Source organism: Myodes glareolus, chromosome 24 (assembly GCF_982192425.1).
Source record: "Myodes glareolus chromosome 24, mMyoGla1.1, whole genome shotgun sequence".
NCBI classification, from domain to species: domain Eukaryota; kingdom Metazoa; phylum Chordata; class Mammalia; order Rodentia; family Cricetidae; genus Myodes; species Myodes glareolus.
In genome coordinates this window covers 46,134,270-46,145,656 of record NC_142049.1, presented here as the reverse complement: position 1 = coordinate 46,145,656, position 11,387 = coordinate 46,134,270, and the positions used below count along the sequence as shown (strand labels likewise).

General features: G+C 47.7%; 1 protein-coding gene across 2 annotated transcripts; it reads left to right on the top strand.

Moving 5' to 3' along the window:
* The first annotated feature begins 517 nt into the window (after window positions 1-517).
* Window positions 518-9,410, top strand: LOC125395582 (L-lactate dehydrogenase A chain). 2 transcript variants are annotated; one of them, XM_087901600.1, is made up of 8 exons: window positions 518-640; window positions 2,258-2,410; window positions 3,625-3,742; window positions 4,613-4,786; window positions 5,124-5,297; window positions 6,499-6,616; window positions 8,039-8,162; window positions 8,769-9,410. In XM_087901600.1, exons 2-8 carry the CDS (start codon window positions 2,285-2,287, stop codon window positions 8,931-8,933), a joined length of 999 nt encoding a protein of 332 aa, XP_087757726.1. In that variant the 5' UTR covers window positions 518-640; window positions 2,258-2,284; the 3' UTR covers window positions 8,934-9,410. The 2 variants fall into 2 exon arrangements, with proteins under 2 accessions (XP_087757726.1, XP_087757725.1); XM_087901599.1 differs by lacking the exon at window positions 518-640 and adding an exon at window positions 1,995-2,072.
* Window positions 9,411-11,387: the final 1,977 nt, after the last annotated feature.

Here is an 11,387-nt window from a genome sequence, read left to right as displayed (position 1 = left end):
AGCAGGCCTATAGAAAAAAAGTTTAAAGCCAGAGGGGGTGTGAAATTTGGGCGCAGATGCTGTTTGGTAAGGCTGGAACACAAATGCCTGTGGGATGGGGTGGTAGGGTACAGACCCGAGTCACTCGCAAGCCCTCCGAAGCTGGGACACCTCTTGGCCTGGCACTTGTAAGTGTGGTAGCAGGAGAAAGACCCGATGCAGTGATGGCATGTGCTTTCCCTCAGTGTTTACTGAGGCCTGCTGCATGCCAGAAAGGGCTGGGAACAGCAAGTGACCAAGGTTTCCCTGAGTCCCACACGTTTTACGGAAAAGCAAGCGGGGATTGATGCATTTTGGGATCCTGGTTCTGAGGCTGTGGACCATGTGAGTTTGGCAGTTCCTGGACTTGTCGCTGCACACGTGGGGCCGTGGGGCTGCGCGCGCTGCCCTAGTCTCAGCGGGGCCCCGCCCGCCCCGCTGGACGCCCGTCCCCGGCCTAGCGTACACGTGGGTTCCCGCACGTCCGCTGGGCTCCCACCCTGACGTCACCCTGAGCTTCCATATAAGGCCCCGCCCGCGCGCGGCTCGGCGTGCTGGAGCCTCTGTCGCCGAACCCATACCACGCTGCTGTGCGCCAGAAGCTGCTCATCGTGCACTACCGGTATGGTTGAGCCCCACGCTGCTCGCACGGGAGCTCCCTACTCGGGGTGGAGGTCCAGGGTCCACAGCCCCCGCACACGTGGGCTCCTGCGCTCTAGGGAATGGAGCAGGCGACCGCGCCCTGCTTGGGGCGGCGAGCCTGGTGGCTGGGGAAAGCCTAGGGGGTGACTGGCCTTGAAGGGTGGGAAGGACCCACTAGGTTTAAGAGCCCGTGCGTAGCTTGAGGTCCGGTTGCTCTAGTCCATAGGGACCGAAAAAGCCTCAGCGCGTCCGGGTGGGTACTTGGGAGAAGCCGTGAGGGTTGCATTTCCTTTTGCGTGGGCTTGGTGCAGTGGGTGCTTTCTGCAAGTTATAGGGCGCTTTTGGGCCAAATACAATATGTTACGAGGTTCCTGGTGGGCTTAAGGATCGCGCTAAGCTGTGTACGGAGATAGAGCAGGAAGAGTCACAGCCCTCTGCACCCCAAACAGAAGGAGGAAACCTGTAGCTGAGCGGTGCGCACCGATAGGATCACAGGTGGAAGTAGACGCACCCTACCAAAATGAAGCCCGGAACTGAGGTTTGGGTGAGGCCGGTTCTCTGCAGGAAGAGCTACCCCTCCCTGCCCTCAGCCTGCAGAAACCCTTTAAGATTGTCTAGAAATAGCAGCGGTTGTAAGAAGACCGGATTCCAACTTGATGGCCCTGGGCTGCCTGCCCAGAGATCTTGACCGGTCCTTTTGTGTTTTGGAACAATTTCAAAGACAGATGTAGGGCTTGCTGGGGGAAATGTGCCCCTCGTGGTTCTGGGGGCTCCAGGCCTTAGATCCTGCGTAACTGTAAATTTCTCCTAGCGGCCTCATCCTGGGTAACGAGGCCCCGCCTTGGCGGGTGGGTGGTTAAAAGCACCTGGTTCTTGGTATTGGCATTTGAAATCTGACCCTGGCGGCAAGGCCTCCTCACGATGCTTAAATGTGCTTTGGGTTTTAATAAGGTCCGAAGTCTGACCCCGAACTGCCTTCTTGGCAGTCTCGTCCATGGCCAGCAGCCACTAGACGTATCCTACTACCCTGTTCCGAAATTGCGCACGCGTACCGGCTTGTCCGGCTGTCAGTCCTACGGATACGGGCTGGTCATAAAACTTGTGGGTTCCTGGGCGGGGGGGTGGCGGCAGCGGCGGCGCAAGCCTGCGCATGCGCAGGACTCAGCACGTTGCTTTGCCTTAGGGTCGCTTCTTGTGTCCGTTATTGGCGCCCTCTGCTCTTGATTTTTGGTACTTCCTGGAGCAACTTGACACCCTACTTACTGTAGGGTTCTGGGTGCTGAGAGAAGAGTGGGAGGGCAGTTCTGATATTGTTCGAGGAAAGGTTATCCCCTTTGTGACTAATCAAAATGAGTAATTCCTCAGGAGGCTACACTTACACCGAGACCTCGGCATTATTTTTTCATTTCAAGGTGAGGACCTGCTGCATGATAAGAGTCAGACCAGACCCCCTGGCATTATGGCCACTTTTTCCACTTCTGCCCTTTTTAGTCACTTGTCGTTTAATAGAAAGTAGTCCAAAGGATGCAAAGTAAGGCTGCCACTTGGTGATTATACCTTGGAGAGGCCTCAGTCACACGAAATGTTTTCACCTTAGGTCCCAAAAGCTTCAAAGTCCAACAAGATGGCAACGCTCAAGGACCAGCTGATTGTGAATCTCCTTAAGGAAGAACAGGCCCCCCAGAACAAGATTACGGTTGTTGGGGTTGGTGCTGTTGGCATGGCTTGTGCCATCAGTATCCTAATGAAGGTAAGTGGGGGTCCTTCATGTCACAAGCCCATACATAGGGGGAAGCACCTCTCCATTGTCACATCCCGTATAAAACTTAAGGTTCAGGCGCTCATTCAAAGGAGCCTGCCTGTGAAACATTTTGCAACATAGTGATACACAAAAAGGATTATCCAAAGTAACAGTATCAGAGGGTATCAGACCCAGGCCTATTTAAAATGCTCTGCAGTGTTTTTCGCGTGTCCAAAGAACAAGAAGAGTCCCTTTAATTATACCTTTTCAGCGCAGAGAATTAAATAAACCCAGAGTCTCCCACATGCTAGCTAGGTAACAATTGAACTATATGCCCACTTCTAAAGTAATTTTGTAACTGAAATTTATATGTATATATGGTAAAAATTAAAATCCTACTGGGTGGGATACCTTGAACTTCTATCCAAACCGACCATTCCCTGACTTACAACAGTTTTCCATGGAGGGAAATAGAGACAAAGTGAATGTTCTTCTTATGTAGCTCAAGCTATGCTCAAACTTGAGGCAATCCTCCTGTCTCATCTTCCTGGGTGTTTGGATTATAGCTGTGCAACTTCACACCTGGCTTTGAAGAATGTTATAGTATTACTAAAGCCCTTAAAACACACACACATGTGGGGGGAGGGGTTGAGACAGGGCTTCTCTTTGCAGCTTCCAGCCCTAGCTGTCCTGAAACTTATTCTGTAGACCAGGTTGGCTCAAACTCAGATCCTCCTGCTTCTGCTTCCCAAATGTTAAAAAAAATTTTTTTTTTTGAGGATGGGGTTTCCTCCTATTCACACACCCATGTTTTTTTCTCTACCTGAAGACAGGATTTGACTGTACATATGCCTCCCAAGTGATGCTTTAAAAGTGCATTGCTATGCCTAGCTTTGCAGGTTTCATTAGTTCAGGGTCTCCCCTCCCTCCCCCATCTTAAAGTCTCTCCCACGCTGTGAGCTGTGTGCCCTGGCCTAGTCCCAAGTCTTGGTACTGGACAGTAGTGACTAGCTGCCCCCCCACAGAAAGCTCCTTCTGTAGGAAGGCTTCAGGAGAGAGACTAGAGTCTGCTGCATGGCGCCGTCTGGGAAGCAGTGAGTTGAATGGCCTGCCTCGACTTCCAGTGTATCCTGACAGAGACTCCTATGCCTGGAATACAGGAGACTGCATGTCCTGAAAACCCTCAATAATTTTCCCATTTACCTAAAACTTTTGTCTTTTAGGACTTGGCGGATGAGCTTGCCCTTGTTGATGTCATGGAAGACAAACTGAAGGGAGAGATGATGGATCTTCAGCACGGCAGCCTTTTCCTTAGAACACCGAAAATTGTCTCTGGCAAAGGTTGGTGGGGCCGCCTTCCTTTAGTCCGTATTAGACTTTTAAGTTTCAAGTTCTTTCTTAGGCCTGAAATCCCACCTCTCCAATTCCGTCTTTCAAGGCCAGAGGGCAGGCCTTGGGGTACAGGTGCACTAGCTCTCAAATCCTCTGAATTAATAGGTATGGAGTTCTGAATCTACATTGTTACAAGTGTGTGTTGCTAGGATGGAGCCCTGGGCAAGTGCTCTGGCTGCTGACTGGCAGTCCCACCCAGCCTTACTGCACCTGGTTAAATGTTCTTATCACATGCTAGCTAGCACAGACTCAGAACTTCACCTTAGAGGCCTGTGCAGCTGAAGTTCTTTATGTGACCTTTTTACGCTTAGCTGCCACCAGCCAGGAACACAAGGTTGAAAGTCTTTGACCTCTTACCTAATAGGCATCTCTCTGGGTCAGCTGCCCCGGGCCACAGGGCCTGCAGGAGCAAATGAAAGCAGAGAGGAAAGCGGGGTAGACAAGACTGCTGAACTCTCAGCAACAATTTAGCGACTGGCTGAAAAGAGAAAATGTGCATGTCTTTAAGGCCAGGCAGAGGTACGTAGTGCATGCCTCAAGAGGAGCAGGGGAGGAAGAAATACAGACATAAGGAGATGACAGGATGAGATAACCTGAATTCCTTCCCATTATGATCAAATGTGGCTAAACGTGCCATATGAGAAAGGCGTCAGTATTACCTTTCCAGTCTTTAAGAGGCCACACTTACAAACAGCACATCCAAACACATCTGAACATCAACAGATCTCCATCTGCTGTGTACAAAGGTTTACGGACCAAATTTTTGCTGGGTAGGTCAAAGTTCCCGGAAATGACCTCCATCTCTGGTCTTGTCTCTAGACTATAGCGTGACTGCCAACTCCAAGCTGGTCATCATCACAGCGGGGGCCCGTCAGCAGGAGGGAGAGAGTCGACTCAATCTGGTCCAGCGAAACGTGAACATCTTCAAGTTCATCATTCCCAACGTTGTCAAGTACAGTCCAAACTGCAAGCTGCTCATTGTTTCCAACCCAGGTGAGGCCGCTGCAAAAGCAGACACTCTGAACACCTTCAGGTTCATGGCGACGTGTGTGCGTTAATGCGTTCATTAATTTTCCATCGAGTTGTGTTTCTATAAAAGTAGTTCACCTAAAACATGAAATGCCTCTGAATGTAGCTGCAAAGTTTCTCACTCGTGATCTCGGAGAAGTAACTGAGTAATGTTATCTTAATTGGTGCAGTGTTTTAAGTAGTGCTTTGAATAACTGGACATGAGTTACATAGTAAAGATGCTAACAAAAGTGCTGATCCGTCTTAACCGTGTCAAAGTCATGTCCTGTAGTCAGTTATCTAATTTTTTTTCTTTTTGTAGTGGACATCTTGACCTACGTGGCCTGGAAAATTAGTGGCTTTCCCAAGAACCGAGTCATCGGGAGTGGCTGCAACCTGGACTCAGCGCGGTTCCGTTACCTGATGGGAGAACGGCTGGGTGTTCACCCACTAAGCTGTCATGGCTGGGTCCTGGGGGAGCACGGGGACTCCAGTGGTAAGTCTCTCTAATACCAGTTCATTTTCTCATTGTGAAAACAAAAGGATGGTACACAACATCTTCTAAGCATTTCTTTACTGAATAAGAGTCTTGAACTTGTGCTGGGGGCATGGCACAGAGATTAAGAGCACTGGCTGCTCTTCCAGAGGACCTGAGTTCAGTTCCCAGCAACCACATGGCAGCTCCCAACCATCTGTGATGAGATCGGGTGCCCTCTTCTGCCGTGTAGGCAAAAGTGCAGATTTTAGTATTTTGAGGCAGGGTCTTCCTCTGTAGCCCAGGCTGGCTTGGAACTCAACAGTCTAGCCTTTGTCTCTTGTCTGGGAATTTCTGGCATGAGCCACCATGGTTCATTCATTTGTCCATTCATCTTGATGCTGGCGATTGAACCCAGGATCCTCACATGTACTAAGCATACACTCTACTGAGCTAGGCCCTCAGCCCCTGGACATGGTAACCACAGCTCTTAGGATAACTTCAGTTATTTACTTCATTCAGCAGTTTAAACTTGAATCACCTGCCCTGACAAGATCAGCCAGGTCCAGTGTGGGGAAACCCTGTTAGGTTGCGGTTGAGCTGGTTATGTTTATGTGATCCTCAGATTCTTATGCCAGAGAAATCAATCCCCTTTCCAGTGTGAATGCTTTCTTACTGATGATAAGTGCATAGCCCACACTTTCCAGTAGGTTAGGAGAGGTTAGAATGTATAGGTGCTGATGGCGCATGCCTTTAATCCCAGCACTCAGGAGGCAGAGGCAGGTGGATCTCTGAGTTCAAGGCTAGCCTGGTCTATAAGAGCTAGTTCCAGGACAGGCTCCAAAAAGCTACAGAGAAACCCTGTCAGGTCTTGCTTTTATTTTTTATTTTTAAGTATTTATTTATTATGTATACAATATTCTGTCTGTATGCCTGCAGGCCAGAAGAGGGCACCAGACCTCATTACAAATGGTTGTGAGCCACCATGTGGTTGCTGGGAATTGAACTCAGGACCTTTGGAAGAGCAGGCAATGCTCTTAACCTGAGCCGTCTCTCCAGCCTCCCAGTTCTGCTTTTATACGCTCTAAAAGTCAAGGCTTTGGTAATCTTGACCATCTTTGAAAAGATGAGGGTAGAAAGGTGGCTCGGAGTGGGGTGGGGCATAGTTACTGTTCTGTGCTGCTGTGTGGAAACAGTGGTGTAAGCTGCTTGTTTCTTGCAGTGCCTGTGTGGAGTGGTGTGAATGTCGCTGGTGTCTCCCTGAAGAATCTGAACCCAGACCTGGGCTCCGATGCAGACAAGGAGCAGTGGAAGGAGGTTCACAAGCAGGTGGTTGACAGGTAAGAGACCGAAAGTTTGTCTGTCTGGAAGGTTACGATTTTTAAAAGCTCTTCATTTGAGTGCTTCTTAAGCATCACCAAATACAGGTAGGGGTGCTCACTGGTTTCTGGACATTCGCTGTCCTCCCATTCCCGCAATGGGAACGTAAGGTGTTCCATCTCCATGGAACCTAGTTCAGCACTTTTCCATCTGGAAACGGATTTGCCACACACAAAAAGACCTTTTAAAGCAAGGTCAAACAAATTCTACCCTTGACAATACATTAATTCACTCAGAAAGATCTTTAAACTCTTTATAAGATGTTCGTATGTGTATGGGTGTTCTGCCTGCCCTTGTCTGTACAGCATGCATGCAGTATCCATGTAGCCCAGAAGAGGGCACGGGATTCCCTGGAACTGGAGTTACAGACAAACCTAGGTCCTGAAGAGCTGCCAGTCTCGTTAGCCGCCAAGCTACCTCTGCAGTCCCCAGAGACAGGATGTTTGTAACAAAAGTTATTTTATACAAATAGAAGCACAGTCAACTTCTTTGTTTGGATAGTATGGGTATTAGTATGCTCTAGATTCTTTCATTTGTTTTTTGGAGGGTTGTTTTTCTCTGTGTGGCCCTGGCTTTGAACTCATCGAGATCCACCTGCCTCTGCCTCCCAAGTGCTGGGATTCAAGGTCTACGCCACTGCTCAGCCCTGACTTTGATTCTTAAGTCAATAATAGAAACGCTACAAGTGAGCTTTGCTTCTCAGTCTGTCTCGCTCGAGACCTTGCTTCAACTGTACTTGCTTCATGGATTTTGTGTTAGTGACTCTCTTGCTTTGATAAGTACCAGGACCAAACCAATTTCCAAAAGAAAGTTTGAGCTTATTGTTCCCAAGGGTTGGAGTCCATAGTGGCAGAGCAGAGGTATAGATAGAAGGCCACAGGCTGGCTCATCAGTAGCTGAGAACTCAATGGGGCTTGTCTTTTAAAACCTCAGAGCCCACCCCCAGTGACACGCTTCCTCCAGCAAGACCACACCTCCTAATCCTTCCCCACATAGCTATCAGCTGGAGACCAAATGTTTGAATGCCCCATTCTTCTGGAAGACATCTCATTCCAGACACCACACATTTTCTTTGAGGTGCTGGGGCCCAGAGTCTCATGTATCCTAGGAACACATTCTATTTCACTTGTTTTTCTGCCATCAGCCCTAGTCTTAGCCTCCGAACCGTCTCACCTGCTCCTCCATATTTCATTTCTGAGAATCGCTAGTTTTGTTGTTTTGACAATGTAATATTCCTTCTATCAATATATAAGACTTAGTCAATTGTGGGGGTGTCAACTGGCAAAAGTCATGCTTAACTATATAACATGTCTAATAAAATCTTTATTTTTCTTGTCCTTCCCTACTCTTCTTTACCTTTTCCCATCCTTTCTATTCCACAGCGCCTATGAGGTGATCAAGCTGAAAGGTTATACGTCCTGGGCCATTGGCCTCTCTGTGGCTGACTTGGCAGAGAGCATAATGAAGAATCTGAGGCGGGTGCACCCCATTTCCACCATGATTAAGGTAATGGATCTGCAGAGGCATATGTATTTTACAGACTTGTTTCTTGGCCTTGCAAAGTCTTGAGCAGACTAGTGGAAGCCCCCAGTCACTGACTGAACTGAAGTAAATTCATCCATTCCTGAATGCTTTTCTTTTGGAAAGAAGTAGCTGACCTGTGGTATTAATGTCCCGTCAGCGCTGAAGGTATCTAAGTTACACTGGGTCAGGTGGGAGATCATGCTCAGTTACCAGTCTTACAGAAATTGGCAAGTGTAATTTATTGTGTACATTAGTTAGACTTCGGTTTGTTTTATGTTTTTGGTTTTTTGAGGCAAGGGTCTTAGGTGATGTCTACTGGCCTGGCCTTGAACTTGTTATGTAGCTGAGGATAACCTTGAACTCCTACCTCTAGCTCTCACGTACTGGGATGACAGGCATGTGCCAAGCCTAGCTGTTGATGTCTTAATGACTTTCTATTGCACTGTTCATTATCACATCATAGCTGGGCATCTCTGGAATAGAATAGATCAGCACTCGTTTGAAAAAAGCTTTATAATTGTGGAAGGTCTAAACCCCAGGAAACCTGAGGATGTAAGACAAATGTAATCTCTTGTCGCTTGTGTCCAGGGTCTCTATGGAATCAAGGATGATGTCTTCCTCAGTGTCCCCTGTGTCCTGGGACAAAATGGAATCTCCGATGTTGTGAAGGTGACTCTGACTTCTGAAGAGGAAGCCCGCTTGAAGAAGAGTGCAGATACGCTCTGGGGGATCCAGAAGGAACTGCAGTTCTAAAAGTCCTCAGATGTCCTAGCGCTTCACTGTCCGGACTGCAGCAGGGTTTCTATGGAGACCGCACACTGTCTCCTCATCTGAGCTGTGGGTAGGGCAGTTGTGTTCCCACAGCTCTACCCTGATGCTATGTGGTACTTGTGTAGTGGTGACCTGGTTGGTGTGACAGTCCCACTGTCTCCAAGACACTGCCAATTGTGTGCAGGCTTCAGTTACCCTGTGAACCTGCTGTGTCTGGGCTATGCACCCTCACCAGACATGGCTAGGCCAATGATTTCCCAGTTAGTCATAACCTGGCTCCAGTGTGTAAATCCATTGTGCATATCTTGTGCATAACTGTTCTAAAGGATATTATTTTGTGTATTATGTGTCTAGTGTACATTGAAATATTATGTAAAATGTAAGATCTGCATATGGATGATGCAACTAACTACCCAAGTGTCATGCCAATGAAAGCACCAAATAAACCTTGAACAGTGATTACTCCTCATTTTATTTAAGACACGGTTGAGCAGCCAGTCAAAGTTGGGTATGTCTTTGATCCCAGCAGATCAGGTGGGTCTCTGCATTTCAGCCAGGCTGATTTACATAGTTCAGGACAGCTGAAGCTACATACATAGTGAGACCATTCTAGAAAAACGACAAGTAAAGCATTGGATCCCCAGGGTTCACAGGCACTGGGGAGGTGGAGACCTAGGACTTACTGGTTAGCCAGAATTATGAATCCCAAACTCCCGGATTCAGTGAGTGTCTTAGGGTTTCTCCTGCTGTGAAGAGGCACATGACCACATCAACTATTATAGAGGAAAGCATTGAACAGGGGCTGCCTTACATACAATTCAGAGGTTTAGTCCACTGTTGGCATAGCAGCATGCAGGATCCAAAAGCAGTAGGAAGAGAGACTGGGCCTGCTTTGGACATTTGAAACCCCAAAGCCGCTTTGTGACAAACTCCCTTCTACAAGTCCACACCTAATGCCACTTCTAAGCATTCAAATATGAGTCTATGGAGGTTATTCAAGCCACTGTAGTGAGGGGTTATGGCTCAAAAGTTAAAAGTAGATTGATCAAGGTTTTTGTTTTTTAATGTGGATGGGTGTTTTCCCTGTATGTAGGTGACCATGTTCACGGACACTACATTGAGTAAAACCTTGGCAATTGACCATAAGCATCACTAAGGAAGAAGATAGTGCTCTAATCTAGGTCCAGAGAATGGCTCAGCTGGTGAAGGTGATTACCACCTGAAGCCCTAAATTCAACCCCCCAAACCCACATAGGTAAGAACTGATGGGTGGGCTGAAGAAATCAGGTTAAGAGTACTGGCTTTTCTTCCGGAGGTCCTGAGTTCAGTTCCCAGCAACCACAAGGTGGCTCACAGCCATCTATAATGGGATCTGGTGCCCTCTTCTGGCCTGAAGACATACATGCAGACAACACTGGATACATAATAAATTTATAAATAACAAAATGCTAAACTAGGGAGCCCTGACGCTGGCTAGTCATTTCTTCAGCTGACCTCCAGGTATCTTGCAAGCAAGCCTTGCTTACCTAAGTGTCCTGGCGGCCTTTAGGTCAACTTGACACAAGCTGGAGTCATTTGGGAAGATGAACTCAAGAAACTACCTTGAAAATATTTGCCTGTAGGCAAGGCTATGGTTTATGGTGCATTTTCTTTTTATTTTTATGATGCATTTTCATTCTCTTTTTTTCAAGACAGGGGTTCTCTGTGTAGCCCTGGCTATCGTTGAAACTCATGTTGTAGACCAGGCTGGCCTCAAACTCAGAGTATCTCCCTGCTTCTGCCTCCTAAGTGCTGGGGTTAAAGGTGTGCACCACCACTACCGCCAGTTCGTTTTCTTAATTAGTAATTGATATGGGAGGGTCTGACTTACTGTGGGTGGTGTCGTCACTGGGCAGGTGGTCTTGGATGGAATAAGAAATCAGGTTGAGCGAGCCATAGGGAGCAAGTCCGGGAGCGGGTTCTCCATGGCCTTTGCTTCAGTTCTTGCCTCCAGGTTTCTGCTTGCGCTCCTGTGTAGTTTGCAGGATGATGGGCTGTGATGTGTAAGCCAAAGAAGGCTCTTCCTCCCCAGGTTTGTTTGGCCATGGTGTTCATCACAGTAGAAGGCTAAGACGCCAGCCCTGCAAGTTGTACCGGAGAGAAGATTGTGCAATAACTTGTCATTTCTGCCGCCTGTGCATTTCCGTTAGGGTTTGCTTCGTGAGCGATAGTTAAGGGGAAGGAAATTAACAATTTACCCTATTATAATTAGATTTGTTCTATTATACACTTATAAAGAAACATTTCGGTTAGGATATGATTTATATTCTATAAAGTTCAATTTTATTTGTTACTTTTGCATAATACAGGATCCCTTCTTGTAGCCCAGGTTGGCCTAGAACTTTGAGTGCAGCTGGAAATAGCGTTGAATTCCTTATTCTACCGCCTGCACCTCCC

Excerpts from the sequence above, each read along its gene's own strand:
- LOC125395582 (XM_087901599.1), top strand. The coding sequence starts at position 2,010 with ATGAGTAATTCCTCAGGAGGCTACACTTACACCGAGACCTCGGCATTA. Across the intron at positions 2,073-2,257 it reads CATTATTTTTTCATTTCAAG|GTCCCAAAAGCTTCAAAGTC; the intron begins GTGAGGACCTGC and ends TTTTCACCTTAG. Across the intron at positions 2,411-3,624 it reads CCATCAGTATCCTAATGAAG|GACTTGGCGGATGAGCTTGC; the intron begins GTAAGTGGGGGT and ends TTTGTCTTTTAG.